Genomic DNA, 17,557 nt, shown 5'->3' on the forward strand with positions numbered 1-17,557 from the left:
GAATAGATCTAGAAAGAATTGGTCCAAAAAACTTGATGATGCATTATGGGCCTATAGAACTGCATACAAAAATCCTATGGGTATGTCTCCACATAAGATGGTTTATGGAAAAGCATGTCATTTTCCTCTTCAACTTGAACATAAAGCATATTGGGCTATTAAAGAGCTCAATTATGATTTCAAACTTGCCGGTGAGAAAAGGTTATTTGATATTAGCTCACTTGATGAATGGAGAACCCAAGCTTATGAGAATGCCAAGCTTTTCAAAGAAAAAGTCAAATGTTGGCATGATAAGAGGATACAAAAGCGTGAGTTTAACGTAGGAGATTATGTGTTATTGTTCAACTCTCGTTTAAGATTTTTTGCAGGAAAACTTCTCTCAAAATGGGAAGGTCCCTACGTTATCGAGGAGGTCTATCATTCTGGTGCTATAAAAATCAACAACTTCGAAGGCACAAATCCGAGGGTGGTAAATGGTCAAATAATTAAACATTATATTTCAGGTAATCCTATCAATGTTGAAACTAATATTATTGAAACCGTAACCCCCGAGGAATACATAAGGGACACTTTCCAGAATTCCAGACTCCGAAAAGGCATAGGTATGTGGTACGGTAAGTAAACCGACTCCAAAATAACTTTAATGGGAATTTTCAACAGTTTTGGATTATCTAAGAATTTTAGGAAGAAAGAAGTAGTCCGAAAGGGACACGAGGTCCCCACGAGAGTGGAGGGTGCGCCCCCCTGTAGGAAGCGCCCCCTGTCTCGTGGGCACCTCGTGTGCCTCCCGGACTCCGTTTTCTTGTATGTTACGTATTTTGGTCGGTAAAAATTCATTATATATACTCCTGAAGGTTTTGATCACTGTATCACGCAAATATCCTCTATTTTCGTTCCTGTTGCAGAAAAAAAAGCAAGATGTCTTCTCAGGAGTCAGTTGGGGAGAGCCGGGTGTCTCACCCAACGCCAGGTCCAGGAGCAAATAGCGATGCCTATCACTTTGGACCATCAACGGAGGATGAGATGGAGGCTGATTTGAAGAGGATAGATGGCATCGAGGAAGATCAAGAAGTTACCTCTCGTCTCCAAGCGGAATTCACTATGGGGGAACTACCTAGCCTGGCTGTCCCTGCTTCGGTCATCCCTTCCAACTCTGGATTTCTTTCTTATGAAAATATGAAAAATAGTTTTATGTGTTCTCCAGAAGCTATGCAGCATCCTTGGGTTAAAGGAGCTTTGGCCGTTACGGGCAAGCTCCGTAAAGAAATTATGGACCTCAAACAACAAGTCAATAAGCTCGAGGAGGAGAACCGTATTCTGAAGGGCATCATCGCCAAGAAGATCATAACACCAACCGTGAAGAAGGAGAAATAATCACATGGGTATGGGCACTCCCCTTGGCAACTTCCAATCTTGGGGGAGGTCCCCTGGTATCGTATCACCATCACACTCCTATCTTTACCGCTTTATTTAGTTCGATTCTTTTAGTAGTATCTTGATCTATTAGTTCGAAGTTTTGATATCAAGTAGTCTTGAGTTTTGCTTTGTGATCTCTTTATGTAATCGAGTCTGTGTGGTATCTATAATAAAGATTAGTGTTGAGTCAAGGGCTTTGCTATGTTGCTATGATCTTGAGAAAGTAGAAAGTATAAAAGAGTTCATATTGATCTTGTGGATAGTGATAACTTCACACATAGAAAGTATGAGGCATAAAAATTGTTGAGAGTTGATGAATGTAGCCTTGGTCATCGTTGCAATTAATAGGAAGTGATAAGGAAAGAGGGGTTCACATATAAATACATTATCTTGGACATCTTTTATGATTGTGAAGCACTCATTAAGTATGACATGCTAAAGGAGTTGACGTTGGACAAGGAAGACAACGTAATGGTTTATGTTTTTCGACATCTCGGTTAAAGTATATTGTCATTGACCTTCCAAACATGTTGAGCTTGCCTTTCCCCCTCATGCTAGCCAAATTCCTTGCACCAAGTAGAGATACTACTTGTGCTTCCAAATATCCTTAAACCTAGTTTTGCCATGAGAGTCCACCATACCTACCTATGGATTGAGTAAGATCCTTCAAGTAAGTTGTCATCGGTGCAAGCAATAAAAATTGCTCTCTAAATATGTATGACTTATTAGTGCGGAGAAAATAAGCTTTGTACGAACTTGTTGTGGAAGTAATAAAAGCGACAGACTGCATAATAAAGGTCCACATACAAGGGGCAATATAAAGTGACATTCTTTTGCATTAAGATTTCGTGCATCAATCCTAAACGCGCATGACAACCTCTGCTTCCCTCTGCGAAGGGCCTATCTTTTATTTCATGTTTTTACTTTCTGCTTGAGTCAAGGTGATCCTCACTTTTCCCTTTTTCATTTTATCCTTTGGCAAGCTCTTCGTGTTTGAAAGATCATGATATATATCCAATTGGATGTAAGTTGGCATAGGCTATTATTGTTGACATCACCTAAAGGTAAATACGTTGGGAGGCAACACAATAAGCCCCTATCTTTCTTAGTGTCCGGCTGAAACTCTATAACCACAAGTATTGCATGAGTGTTAACAATTATAGGAGACTACGAGATAGTTGAGTATGTGAGCTTGTTGAAAAGCTCTATTATTGACTCTTTCTGATGTTACGATAAATTGCAATTGCTTCAATGACTGAGATTATAGTTTGTTAGTTCCCAATGAAATTTTTGAACCATACTTGACATTGTGAATTGCTTATTACTAGAGCATAGGAAATCATATGACAAAACCCATATATGTTGTTGTTATTAGAATGATCATGATGCCCTCATGTCCGTATTTTATGTTTAGGGATAATTAGATTTATGCCCCTAGTTGTGTCCCACTCGTCTGTTTTACCCCTAATTCCCAAAAGTCACTGGTTCTGTCCAAGTCACTTTGCTCCTCTTATGCTTTGCCCTTTGACCGTTTGACAGCCAGTTTGAAAACTTCATAACTAAGTAATACTAAATCAGAAAAATGCAAATAAGATACCAAAATGTTCAGAAAAACATCACCTATATGTTAGTGTCATTTGCATTCATGAAAAAAGTGTTGGAAAGTGCACATCCGAGTTTTAGCTCTTTTGATACCACCTTGAATAGTAAACTCTAAAAAAATTCAAAAAAATATCATGGCAAAGAACAACAAATGTTCTAAGTGCTTGCCAAGTTTCATCAGGGAACGACATTCGTGGAAGTCGTGGCAAAAAAATAATCTATTTTGGAGTGCTGATTGTTTTTTTGCCACGGCACCCATGAATGTTATTCCCTGATGAAACTTGGTAGGCACTTAAAACATTTTTCATTCTTTGCCACCAAATGTTTTTTGAATTTTTTAAACTTTTTTAAATTTTACTATTCATGGTGGTAGCATAAGAGCTAAAACTCAGATGTGCACTTTCCAACACTTTTTTCATGAATGCAAATGACACTGGCATATAGGTGATGTTTTTCTGAACATTTTCGTATCTTATTTGCTTTTTTCTGATTTAGTATGAATTAGTTATGAAGTTCTCAAACTGACGGTCAAACGGTCAAAGGGCAAAAGCATAAGAGCAGCAAAGTGACTTGGACAGAACCGGTGACTTTTGGAAATTAGGGGTAAAACAGACGAGTGGGACACAACTAGGGGCATAAATCTAATTATCCCTTATTTTTATCGACACCTCTATCTCTAAACATGTGGACATATTTTTCGATTTCGGCTTCCGCTTGAGGACAAGCGAGGTCTAAGCTTCAAAATGGCAATTTTCCCCGTGGGGGCGGGTATCCGTGGGGATTTACCTGCTAAGAAGCGGTGATGGGGATCAAAATCTCCCCATGGGTATAACGGGGCGGGTACCCGAGAAGCTAGCGGGGCGGGGATGGGGGGCAAACTGGCTCCATGGAGGCTCCATGGATACCCGGGACCCCACCTGTCAGTCAAACATCCAAGTGTATATATAAAGAAGAAACCCTAACCAGCTCACCTCTCCACTCCTTTCCTCCCCATTCCCCCGACTACCAGCCGCAGCCGCCTCTCCCCATTACCCCGATCTGGCCGCCTCCTCTCCCCAATCCCCATCACCAGATCCACCAGATCACCACCACTGGCGGCGGGCCGCGGGCGGCACCGGCCAGCGCGGCAGCGCCTCATCCGGCCGCCCTTCCCCATCCGGGCGCCTCATCCGCCTCTCCCCATTGACCTGCTCGGCTGCTCCTCGCCTGCTCGCGACGTCGCCTGTCCTCCTTCGCATCAAGGCACCGTCCGGCAGTCCGGCACCTCATTAGCTCCTCGCCTCCTCGCGACCCCGCCTCCTCAACTCCTCCTTCACCTCAAGGCCGGGCAACGGGGCAAGGCGGCTGCAAGTGCAGGACAACAGGAACAGGATGGTGGGGTGGCAATGGCAAGTGCTCCTCTTCCCCATCCCAGGTGACCAGCGGCTTCTGCATCGAACCAAGACTCCAAGAGGCCGAGGCCATCAGGGTAAGCAGCTGAAACTTTCTGTTCTTGTAGCTGTTAGTTCTTGCTGTTGCATCTTGAACTTGCTGTTGAATAGGATCTTGTAGTGGACTAGTGGTTAGTTGTAGTGGACTTGCTGTTGTAGTGGACTTGCTGTTGTTAGAACTTGCTGTTGCATCTGTTGAATGTGTAGGATCTTGCAGTTTTTTGGTCAGTCATGAGTGGGTTATCTAAACATATGTCAAAATTGTGTAAATATCTAACAGTCCACACACATTCATTATATGTGATCCTTTTATATTTTATCAATTATATGTGATCCTTTTATATTTATTCCAGCAGGTTTGTATATGTACCAGCACCTATCTTGTATGTCAAAATTGTGTAAATATCCAGCAGTAACATTCCTGATTACTGTGTTGCTTATCTATGCCAGGTTCATGTGCCTTTGTAGCTGACCGTGACAACGATCGGCAAGCGGCAACTCACACCTCTTTCTCCACCTCAAGAAAATCTGCATCGACCCGAACCCGAGACCATCAAGGTGAGCAGCACAATAATATGTCAGGTTCAGGTCAATATTTTGAGCAAGATGAGACACTTTGTGTGAAGAGAAAGACCATATATGTGTCAGAATTATCTAAATATCCACATATCTAAATATATTGCAATCCTGATTATTGTTATAATTGAATGTCCACATCTAAATATATTGCAATCCTGATTATTGTTATATTGCAATCCTGATTATTCTAGATTATTGTGTTGCTTATTTTAGGACTGCTTGTTCTGATCAACAATGGCATCAAGTCCAACACAATCAGATGCAAGAGCATCGGCTGCAAATGAAGATGCACCAGCCTCTAGTGCAACTCCCACTCCAACGCCAAGCTCTAGTGCCAATGCAACGCCAGCTGAATCTGTTGACTTGGAGGTGCCATCTCAAACAACAAGAGCAACTAAACCGCAGGATGCACACAAGTTGGCTGGTGTGAAGAGAAAGCTCAAGTCTAAGGTGTGGGATGAATTTGAGAGGGTTCTTGTGGGCGGAAAATGGAAGGCTGAATGTGAGTGGTGCCATAGTAAGCTTGGAGGAGAAACAAAGGATGGAACATCACATCTTCACTCACATTTGGCAACATGTGCTGCTAGGCAGACCACAACAGCCTGGAAGCAAGCAAAGCTAAAACTGACCAAGGCGGAAGATGGGAAAGTGAATGTGGAGAATTACATATTTGATCAAGAACTATGTAGGAAAGAACTTGCTTTGATGATATGTTGTCATGAGTACCCACTTGCTATGGTAGATCATGTAGGTTTTAGAAAGTTCTGTGCTATGTTGCAGCCTATGTTCAAGGTTGTGTGTAGGAATACCATTCGGAAAGATATTCTAGAAATGCATGAAGGACAAAGAGATAAGTTGATAAAGTACTTTGCAAACTTCAAGAATAGAGTTGCTGTGACTTCAGATATGTGGACTGCTGGACATCAAAAGAGAGGATACATGGCTGTAACAGGTCACTACATTGATGGTTCTTGGAATCTAAAGTCATTCCTTCTAAGGTACAATACCATTGCCCCTATCTTACTGCTTGTCCAAATACCTTTGCTCTTATTCATGCTTTCTAACCCAATAATTTATAATTTTGCAGGTTTGTATATGTACCAGCACCACATACATCTGAAGTGATTTGTGATGTTCTACATGAAGTTCTGGTAGAGTATCATCTTGAGAGAAAGATATCAACTATTACTCTTGATAACTGCACAACCAACGACAAGGCAGTGGAAGATCTCCTAGATAAGTTAGACTCCTCCTCTCTCATGCTAGGTGGTAAACTGTTGCATATGCGTTGTTGTGCTCACATATTAAATCTGATTGTGAAAGATGGGCTTGCTGTTTTGGGGGATGGTATTGAGAGGGTGCGGGATAGTGTGGGGTTCTGGTCAGCAACTCCAAAAAGACATGAGAAGTTCGAAAAAACTTGTCGCTTGATGAACATTGAGTACTCTAGGAGGTTGAACCTTGATTGTAAAACTAGGTGGAACTCCACATACATAATGCTTAGTATTGCTGTGCTGTATAGGGATGTTTTTGATCGTCTTAGTCTGCGTGAAAGGCTTTTTAATTGCTGTCCAACAACTGCTGATTGGGATTTTGCCAAAGAGATGATTGTTAGGCTCAAATTATTCTATGATGTCACTACCTTATGGTCAGGAACTAGTTATGTTACAGCAAATATGTTCTTCCCTAAGGTTTGTGGTATTAAGTTGGCAATTCGCAAATGGACTACACCTGATTATGATCTGTTGCAAGATATGCCCGATGAAATAAAAAAGAAGTCTAAACTGATGCAAAAAATGTCCGAGAGATGAAAAAGAAGTTTCAGAAGTATTGGACAGATATCCATGGTCTGATGGCTATTGCCACCGTTCTTGACCCAAGGTACAAACTCCATATGGTGCAGGCTTTGTATGGTCCTCTCTATGGACCTGAGGCTGCAATTCAAGAGGTTGCGCGCGTGAAGCAATTGCTCCGTGAACTGTTGGTTCAATACCAAGATGCCTCTTCTGCGGGAACATCAAATGTTGCTACTACTACACAGCCCACTGCTTCAGTTTCACAGGAAGAAGTTTTTGACATATTTGAACAGTACATGTCTTCACAACCTACTGCTTCATCTTTGTTGGTTCATACAGAGCTTCACATGTATTTAGAAGAGCCAACCTTGCCAAGAACATCAGATTTTGATATCATCAATTGGTGGAAGTTTGGGGGGATAAAATATCCAACTCTACAGCTTATTGCTCATGACATCTTGCCTATTCCGGTCACAACGGTAGCATCGGAATCTGCATTCTCTACAAGTGGTAGAATCCTTAGCCCTCATCGTAGTAGGCTCGCACCAAAGATGGTTGAAGCTATAATGTGTATGCAGGCTTGGTCTAATGCTGACATGCTAGGTAAGACAACTCAAATGTTGCTCTTTTGCTCCTATTCTACTTCTGTTTTGTTGTTGCTACACTATTTTTTTCTTTCTTAGATAATTTACTAGAATATATATCTAAATCAATTACACTACTGCCATCTAATGTTACATTGCTTGCAATTTTAGGTGAGAACAATTCATCACTCTCTACTGAGTTTCAAACTTGTCTAGACGATGATGATGAACCAATGGTAACTTGACATTCTCAACTTTTATATTATGTCTTGATTTCGCAACTTTCATTTGCAACTTTCAATCTTAAGTCTTGATTTCATGCAACTTTCTAAATTATCTTGTACCATTTCCATGATTAGGATGAGGAACTCTCAACTTGCAATAACTATTAGGCTTGCTGCTTGCGGCTTGCCTCCATGGAGTCAAGAATGAAGAAAATGGAGGACCGAGGAGCTACTGTGATGGGCTCTTCAAGTCTTCATTTCATTTATTCCGCTTACCATGCTTGTGTTGTGTTAAGAATTAGAACTTTCGGCTTGTAATCGTACTAAGTATTGTCATCATTTGTGCCAATCGTACTTCCAGCTTATCAATTATGTGGTTAGACTTGAGTTGAGATGATTGAATTTATCAAACTTATGTGGTTATTGTGTCTGTGCTGCTAATTTACTGTTGTGTAATGTGTTTGTCCTTCTGTATTGCTGTTTTGTTATGCCAAAATTATTGTTGTTTTGTTATGCCAAAATTATTGTTGTGCTGCCAAAATTATTTTGGTTTGTTATGCCAATGTACTGCTGTTTTGTTGCTATAATGATGATTGAATCTGTCAAAAAAATTTGTGGTTTGTGCAATTGTGCTCCTGTTTTATTGTTGTTTTGCTGTTGTTGGTCTCCGTAGGGATCCCCATGGGGATCGGGTACCCGTTGTTAGCGGGGATGGGGATTGTTTCCCCCCCCCCCCGCCAAGGTTGGCGGGGCTAGCGAGGACGGGTATAAGCGGGGATCGGGGCGGGGATGATGGTGTGTCCCCCGGTGATCCCCGTCCCCGTTGCCATTTTGATCTAAGCTTGGGGGAGTTGATACGTCCATTTTGCATCATGCTTTTATATCAATATTTATTGCATTATGGGCTGTTATTACACATTATATCTCATTACTTATGGCTATTCTCTCTTATTTTACAAGGTTTACCATGAAGAGGGGGAATGCCGGCAGCTGGAATTCTGGCTGGAAAAGGAGCAAACGTTGGAAACCTATTCTGCACAACTCCAAAAGTCCTGAAACTCTACAAAACAACTTTTTGGATTTAATAAGAATTTATGAGCGAAAGAAATAGGCCAGGGGCCCCACACCCTGTCCAGGAGACAGGGCCCCCCCATAGGGCGCGGCCTCCTATCTCCTGGGCCCCTTGGTGGGCCTCCGGCATCCATCTTCTGCTATATCATCACTTTTACCTTGGAAAAAATTATGGGCAAGCTTACGGGACGAAACTCCGCCGCCACGAGGCGGAACCTTGGCGGAATCAATCTAGGGCTCTGGCGGAGCTGTTCTATCGGGGACACTTCCCTCCGGGAGGGGGAAATCATCACCAACGTCATCACCAACGATCCTCTCATCGGGAGGGGGTCAATCTCCATCAACATCTTCACCAGCACCATCTCCTCTCAAAACCCTAGTTCATCTCTTGTATCCAATCTTGTATCAAAACCACAAATTGGTACCTGTGGGTTGATAGAGTGTTGATTACTCCTTGTAGTTGATGCTAATTGGTTTACTTGGTGGAAGATCATATGTTCAGATCCTTTATGCATATTATTACTCCTCTGATCATGAACATGAATATGCTTTGTGAGTAGTTACGTTTGTTCCTGAGGACATGGGTGAAGTCTTGCTATTAGTAGTCATGTGAATTTGGTATTCGTTCGATACTTTAATGAGATGTATGTTGTCTTTTCCTCTAGTGGTGTTATGTGAACGTCGACTACATGACACTTCACCATTATTTGGGCCTAGAGGAAGGCATGGGGAAGTAATAAGTAGATGATGGGTTGCTAGAGTGACAGAAGCTTAAACCCTAGTTTATGCGTTGCTTCGTTAGGGGTTGATATGGACCCATATGTTTAATGATGTGGTTAGGTTTACCTTAATACTCCTTTTTGTAGTTGCGGATGCTTGCAATAGGGGTTAATCATAAGTGGGATGCTTGTCCAAGTTAGGGCAGTACCCAAGTACCGGTCCACCCACATATCAAATTATCAAAGTACCGAACGCGAATCTTATGAACGTGATGAAAACTAGCTTGACGATAATTCCCAATGTGTCCTCGGGAGCTCCTTCTTCATTATTAGAATTTATCCAGGCTTATCCTTTGCTACATAAACGATTGGGCCAACTTGCTGCACTTTATTTACTTTATTTACTTTTTGCTCGTTACTATTTATCTTATCACAAAACTATCTATTACTTACAATTTCAGTGCTTGCAGAGAAAACCTTACTGAAAACCGCTTATCATTTCCTTCTGCTCCTCGTTTGGTTTGACACTCTTACTTATCGAAAGGACCACAATAGATCCCCTACACTTGTGGGTCATCAGGGATCAATCGTAGTCCTTTCGATAAGTAAGAGTGTCGAACCCAACGAGGAGCAGAAGGAAATGATAAGCAGCTTTCAGTAAGGTTTTCTCTACAAGCACTGAAATTGTAGGTGATAGATAGTTTTGTGATAAGATAAATAGCAACGAGTAACAAGTAAATAAAGTGCAGCAAGGTGGCCCAATCCTTTATGTAGCAAAGGATAAGTCTGGACAATTTCTAATAATGAGAAAGGAGCTCCTGAGGACACATTGGGAATTATCGTCAAGCTAGTTTTCATCATGTTCATATGATTCGCGTTCGGTACTTTGATAATTTGATATGTGGGTGGACCGGTACTTGGGTACTGCCCTAACTTGGACAAGCATCGCACTTATGATTAACCCCTATTGCAAGCGTCCGCAACTACAAAAGAAGTATTAAGGTAAACCTAACCACATCATTAAATATATGGATCCATATCAGCCCCTAACGAAGCAACGCATAAACTAGGGTTTAAGCTTCTGTCACTCTAGCAACCCATCATCTACTTATTACTTCCCCATTCCTTCCTCTAGGCCCAAATAATGGTGAAGTGTCATGTAGTCGATGTTCACATAACACCACTAGAGGAAAAGACAACATGCATCTCATCAAAATATCGAACGAATACCAAATTCACATGACTACTAATAGCAAGACTTCACCCATGTCCTCAGGAACAAACGTAACTACTCACAAAGCATATTCATGTTCATGATCAAAGGAGTAATAATATGCATAAAGGATCTAAACATATGATCTTCCACCAAGTAAACCAATTAGCATCAACTACAAGGAGTAATCAACACTACTAGCAACCCACAGGTACCAATTTGTGGTTTTGATACAAGATCGGATACAAGAGATGAACTAGGGTTTTGAGAGGAGATGGTGCTGGTGAAGATGTTGATGGAGATTGACCCCCTCCCGATGAGAGGATCGTTGGTGATGATTTCCCCCTCCCGGAGGGAAGTGTCCCCGACAGAACAGCTCCGCCAGAGCCCTAGATTGATTCCGCCAAGGTTCCGCCTCGTGGCGGCGGAGTTTCGTCCCGTAAGCTTGCCCATGATTTTTTTTAGGGTAAAAGCTCTGATATAGCAGAAGATGGACGCTGGAGGCCCACCAGGGGGCCCATGAGATGGGGGCGCGCCCTATTGGGGGGGGGCTCCTCTCTCTTGGACTGGGTGTGGGCCCCCTGGTGTATTTCTTTCGCTCAAAAATTCTTATTAAATCCAAAAAGATGTTTTGTGGAGTTTCAGGACTTTTGGAGTTGTGCAGAATAGGTTTCCGACGTTTGCTCCTTTTCTAGCCACAATTCCAGCTGCCGGCATTCCCACTCTTCATGGTAAACCTTGTAAAATAAGAGAGAATAGCCATAAGTATTGAGATATAATATGTAATAATAGCCTAATGCAATAAATATTGATATAAAAGCATGATGCAAAATGGACGTATCAGCTCATTAGATAGAGAGGCGATCGAGCTCATCCAAGCAGTTCATCGCACCAGCTCAAGAACACCTCTCGCGAGGCTGTTCATCCTTTGTACTGTTCATCATCATCCCCTGAGGCAATCCACCACACCACACACTGGAGTAGGGTGTTACACCACAACGGTGGCCTGAACCAGTATAAATCTTGTGTCCCTCGTGTTGTCCATTGTTTAGCTTAGATTCTCGCGAGGCAACCGGACGTAGATCGGTAGGGGGAAGATCTTCGTGCGCACCCAGAGTTCAAACCTTAAGGGTCTGCCGGAACCCAACATCTGACAGTTTTGACATCTTCATCCATGTCGTCGGCCTCCTCAGAGGCGTAGTCCGGCATGTCGGTTAAATCTTCGGCAGTGGCTACTAAGTAGGTGGTGGGTGGGACGTAAAATTCCCTATGGCCTGCCTCAAGACCAAACTGAGCATAGGTCAAGGATGGGATGTCCACAATGTTCATCGCCTGGATCCGATCTAGCATCTCACTCAAAAGGGAGAGACCGCCCGGGTCGACGTCTAAGTTTTCCTTGGAGTCATCCTCTGGTATAGTGGGGCGAGAGGTGAGTCCAGCCAGGGCTGACTCCTAGTCTTCGGACGCCGATGTCGTGTCCTGGCTCGAGGCCGGATATGAGGTGAGAGGGGTGAGTCCGGCAAGGGTTGACTCCCGATCTTCAGACACTGATGTCACATCCAGGCCCGAGGCCAGATCCGAGGTAAGAGTTGACCCACGAATTGGGTCAGAAAGAGATCTCAAAGTCGAAGCTTTGGGACTTTCGGGCGCCTCTGACAATGTTGAGAAGCCAGATAAGATCATATTGCCCCGAGTGTCAGGGACGTATTCAAGGTTACATAACCTGATCTGGTGCTCAGGGGCGAAGCTGTCGACCTGGTCGAGATGACCGGTCGAGTTGGCATGCAGAACGATGTTGCCGAACGCGAAAAGCTGGCCTGGGACGAAAACGTCCCCGATGTTGATGCCATCTCGATGATCAGGTGGGCCATCGATCCTTTGGCGATCCAACAACGGAACTCTCAATGAAAGCACCAATGTCGGTGTCAAAACTGGCGGATCTTGGGTAGGGGGTCCCAAGCTGTGGATCTTGGATCAATGGGGATCAAGGGACGAAGAACATGGTGTTTACCAAGGTTCGGGCCCTCTCTAAGAGGTAAAACCCTACGTCCTGCTTGATTATATTTAAGTGTATAGGATGATTACAGAGTCGATCTACCACGAGATTAGATGAACTAACCCCTAGGCGAGTAGTATGATGGTTGTTGTTCTAGCCTCTACGGTCTAAAACCCTTTGGTTTATATAGACACCAGAGGTACTAGGGTTACACATGGTTGGTTATAAGGATGGAATAAACAGGCCGATTCTTCTTGACTTGACTTGGAGGACACACCAAGGCACCAAAGATCTCATGTCTGGATACAAGGTCGCCCCATAGCTCGACCTTCCATCAGTTGTAGTGCGGCCCACCTGTCCGGCCCATAAGAGATAGGTTGATAGTCTGAGGACCCCCCCTAGTCTAGGACTTCCTCACCCCCTGACCGAGATCTGCCAGTTTTAGCACCAACAACTAGCATCTCTTATCTAGACCCGTTAATGTTAACTACCGTGAGAGGCTTATCGCTGGCACCTCAGGCAGCAGCTCGAATTAAACTACCAAAAGGTCATATATTTACGAATAAAGGGAATATGTGCGTACCCGTCTGTGGATGATGACAATATTGTACGCGGCCACACTACCATAATCTCGTCGTGTTCCCGTTGCTGCTCACCACGCCACTTCTCCCCACCGATGTGACCTTGTGTTGCTCCCCTGATGCATCTCTATCGTCACCAACGCCGTGCTCGTGAACGTGCAACAACTCGCTTACGAGCCACTATTTTCAATATTGGGCCTCTCGGCTATCCAGGGTCGGCATGATGTGTTCTAGTCAGATGCTCCAAACTTTGTTAGGCCAACTCCAACGCACAGGCCCAAAGCAGACACCAGCGTCGTTATTGTCCACGAGCCCATAGGCGCACCCAACCTTGCCGACACATTTTAGCATATTTGGAATTTAAAATATTTTACATTGCCATAAAAATCCCTTCCGTCAACTTAAATTAAACTTTAAAAAGGACAAACTTCAAAAAAAAAGTACAATAGGAGCACTTGTTTTCTTTGTTTTCCAGCTCAAGAAAGACCAGACATGACACAGCTGTCGGACCAACCAACGTTTCACTGTCGGGCAGCCACGTGTGGTTACACATCGCGGGCCCCGCATGGTCACCGCCCCGCCCCTCCAGTTAGCAACCGGTAAATCCACCCATCCCCTTCCTAAAGGCGACAGAAATTAATCCCCAGTAATTAATCGTCAATTATGGTTACCCCACCCGCGCTAATCACCCACCAAATCCATTCCTCCCTCCCGGTCCCCGTCCCCGATTCCAATTCCACCACCTCTCCGGCGCGGGGGCCGGGCGGAGCGGAGCGGGCGAGGCGGCCAGGGTTTCCCACGCCCCACCGCCGCCGCCGCATTCCGTCGACCGCATGGCGCTCGTGCCCAGCGGCGACCAGGCGGCGGCCTGCAAGGCCACCATCCCCTGGTCCGAGATGTTCCGCTCCGCCTCCGTCCGCCGCCCCAAGCAGGCGGAGGACCCGCCCAAGCCCGCGCCCACGCCGCCGGGGAAGAAGGCGGCGCCGCCGGCGGAGGCCGAGGGGCTGTCCCTGGAGCCGGACGCGCGCCTGGCGCTCTACATCGCCATGGCGCACGCGGGGCTCGCCACGGCGCTGCTCGTGCTCTACGGCCTCTACATGCTGCTCGCCGACTTCCTCCGCCCGCTGCAGTGGGCGCTGCTCTGCTCCGTCCCGCTCCGCGAGACGCAGCACGCGCTCGTCGCCTTCTGGGAGCCGCCGCTCCGCGGCGGGTTCAGCGCCACCGTGCTCGCGCTCCCGCTCGCCGCTCTGCGCTCCTGCGCGGCCACCCTCGCCGACGCGCGCGCCGCGCTGCTGCGCCGTCCGCTGCCTCCGTCGCCGTCCTTCCCGCGCCTCCTGCGTTGGCTCGCCTCATCCTTCTTCTTCCTCCTCCTGCTCGAGCGCCTCGGCGCCGCCGCCGCGCTGCTCCTCCTTGGCGTCTCCCTCGCCTTCTACGCCGCCTCTCCCAAGCCCTCCTCTTTCATCCCCCGTGCCGCCTCCTCCCGCATCTCCGGTCGAACACCTTCGTCCCGCGGGCTCCTCCTCACCGGCGGCATCCTCCGCCACCTCAGGACCCTCGTCGCCGTCGGCCTCATGCTTGGCATGATTGCTGGCTTCCTAGGAGGCAGCTTCTTCTTCTCCTACAAGATCGGACTCGAGGGCAAGGACGCCGTCATGTCCCTCAAGTCCCACGTCGAAAATGGCAACTACTCCGAAAAGATTGGCCTCAAGAAGTTGCTTGACGACAATGACATCCCGGGCTTGGTGGAGCAGTACTCAGGGAAGCTCGTCGAAACCGTCTGGGAGCAGGTAGACCAATTGGCTGTACAATACAACCTTACTGATTTCACTAGTGGATTCAAGCACTTCTTGATCAGCCAATCAGTCCCATCTGGTGCCAAGAGCAAGGAGCTCATCACTTATGGACCGCACCCGTACTCGCTAAAGCTGCAGGCCATTACGCTGCGTGTGAAGAGAAGGGAGTGGCTGGAGATCTACAAGGAGCTGGACTCATTCTTCAGGGAGCTGTTAATCACAAGGGAGGATCTAGTAGTGAAGGCCAAGGACCTGGCTTTGCAGGGCACGGAGATTGCGAAGAGTCTGCTATCTAGCGGCACCTCTGTGCTCGGTGGTAGTGCCAATTTGATGCTATCCATTGCTCTCCGCATTCTCTCTGGTGCAGCAGAGGTGCTCAATTTTGTGTCACAGCTGATGGTCTTTATGTGGGTGCTGTACTACCTCATCACCGTTGAGGGTAGCGGGGCAACGGAGCAGGTCATTGACCTCTTACCGGTGTCCAAACAAGTAAAGGAGCGTTGCGTCGAGGTTATAGACCATGCCATTAGCAGTGTCTTGTTAGCCACTGCCAAGATTGCTATATTCCAAGGATGCCTGACATGGCTGTTGCTCAAGTTCTTTAAGGTGCATTTTGTGTATACAGCAACTGTGTTTACAATCATCAGTGCACTTTTTCCAATACTACCAGCATGGCTGTCCTCAATATTTGCCGCAGCGCAACTGCTGACGGAAGGGAGATATGTTCTCGCGGTTATGGTTACAGTGATACACCTTGTGATCATGGATTATGGAACCACGGTCATTCAGGAGGATATACCTGGGTACAATGGGTATCTGACTGGCCTTAGCATAATCGGTGGCATGACATTATTTCCCAATGCTCTCGAGGTACGGATATTATTCTAGGCTTATCTTTGTTTGTGTTATTAGGTGCATTTCGCAGTTTAAACTTGCATATGCCATGATAATGAACTTCCTGTAGTTCAGTTGCATGAGTTTTCCTATATGGTATTTTCATAAATAAATCAGGAGGTATTAGAATCTAGGGCTTTTTTTTTTAGATGCAACTAAAAGAGGTTTTACTGTAGGCTACAAGTATTTTCTGTCTTCCTCTGCATGCCAAGTTATTAAGCGTAGAGAAACTTATGCACTAATCAGGCTAGTCAAGTCAATACACACTACAAAAATATTTTTCTAATCCCGCTAGTTGCACCGTTGCTCTCCTCTGTGTTCATGTAACTCCACACATCTTTCTGCTCCACAAGTTTGCGCTCTATCTTGCACTGCATTTATGCGTATATTATTGTGCACCTTTAGCTGTATTGTACTGTAAATGTTCTTATAGTTTGCTAACAGATCTGTACTAAAGCAGTTATGTTGTTTAATTCTTTATGGAGTATGTATGCATACTTTGACACCATCTGCTTGTCCATTAATTCACAAAGAATCATCCTGCTACTCTGAGAACATGCCACTGTACCATAGTTCTGTTGTATTGTGCATCTGAGGGTTGATCTTTCCATTACTCACTTTGAGATGACCATTTGGTGTTTTTTTCAGGGTGCAATATTAGGCCCCCTTATTATGACGGTCGTGATAGCATTGAAGAACCTGTACACAGAGTTTGTGCTTGCTGATACAGAGGAGATGAGCAGCTAGCATTGGATGAAAGAAAACATGGTTGAAGAGAATACTTGCGTAGGGCCTTTACTCTGTATTTCCATGTTGGCTTTTACCTTGTACAATGCCCGAGTATACAAGACACTGCATCAGCTATGACTCATTCCCCTTTGTTGTAATTTGCCCTCTTTGTAGTGCAACTCAATATCTATTGGATTTTCCGATAGATCTGGTTTTGATATGCATGGGATTGGCCCTCTGTTTGATTGATGTCGAAATTGTACAGTTTTTTTTAGTGATATAACTAATTCACATGCACCTTGTTATGCGCATCCAACTGCTTAATTCTCTGTACAAGTAATACTAATAGTCTGATAGTCATTGTTTCTTTTGATGTTCAACATTTTGTGCTGTGCTAAGTGAATGGATCAGGTAGCAAGCAGTTCAGAAGAGATTACCATGGTCAGATCAGGTCACCTGCTCAATAGAACAGACCCAGTTGGGGTGGGGGTGCCAAACACTTATGTAACTGCAGACTTGAGACAGCTAAATTAGCTCACTAATCGTGTCACTGCCTCTGCTCCAGGTTCGTGCAGGTGCTTGCAACAACTCTCTAGTTTTGCTCAGAACAATTACCCTTCAATTGCTTGTAGCAAGTAACTAAATACTCCTCCCCTCCAGTATAAGGTTGTACTAAAGCAGCGACAAGTAATATGGATAGGAGGGAGTACTGATTAATATAATGGTATTACCTCTGTTCCAAAATATAATCTTGAAAGGGAGGTAGTATGATATTATCTTGGGTTGTTGTTAGCTTGTGAGCTAAAAAGCACTGCTGTAGCAAGTACTACAAAATATTGATTAATATATTATGATATTGTTCCTTTTGATGTAATATCACTAACTTTTGATGTCACTTATCCTCTAAGCAATCACCGTGCAGGTGCTTGT

At 44.9% G+C, this 17,557-nt stretch overlaps 1 protein-coding gene across 1 annotated transcript; it reads left to right on the plus strand.

The window, feature by feature from the left end:
• The first annotated feature begins 13,925 nt into the window (after window positions 1-13,925).
• Window positions 13,926-16,918, plus strand: LOC119336498. Its single transcript, XM_037608541.1, has 2 exons — window positions 13,926-15,874; window positions 16,547-16,918. The coding sequence occupies exons 1-2, from the start codon at window positions 14,045-14,047 to the stop codon at window positions 16,643-16,645; spliced, it is 1,929 nt and encodes a 642-aa protein (XP_037464438.1). The 5' UTR covers window positions 13,926-14,044; the 3' UTR covers window positions 16,646-16,918.
• Window positions 16,919-17,557: the final 639 nt, after the last annotated feature.

Source organism: Triticum dicoccoides, chromosome 7B (genome assembly GCF_002162155.2).
Source record: "Triticum dicoccoides isolate Atlit2015 ecotype Zavitan chromosome 7B, WEW_v2.0, whole genome shotgun sequence".
NCBI classification, from domain to species: Eukaryota; Viridiplantae; Streptophyta; class Magnoliopsida; order Poales; family Poaceae; genus Triticum; species Triticum dicoccoides.

Bases quoted from the DNA above. Each gene is read 5' to 3' on its own strand.
- LOC119336498 (XM_037608541.1), top strand. From the start codon at position 14,045: ATGGCGCTCGTGCCCAGCGGCGACCAGGCGGCGGCCTGCAAGGCCACC. The intron at 15,875-16,546 runs GTACGGATATTA...TGTTTTTTTCAG, and splicing joins TATTTCCCAATGCTCTCGAG to GGTGCAATATTAGGCCCCCT.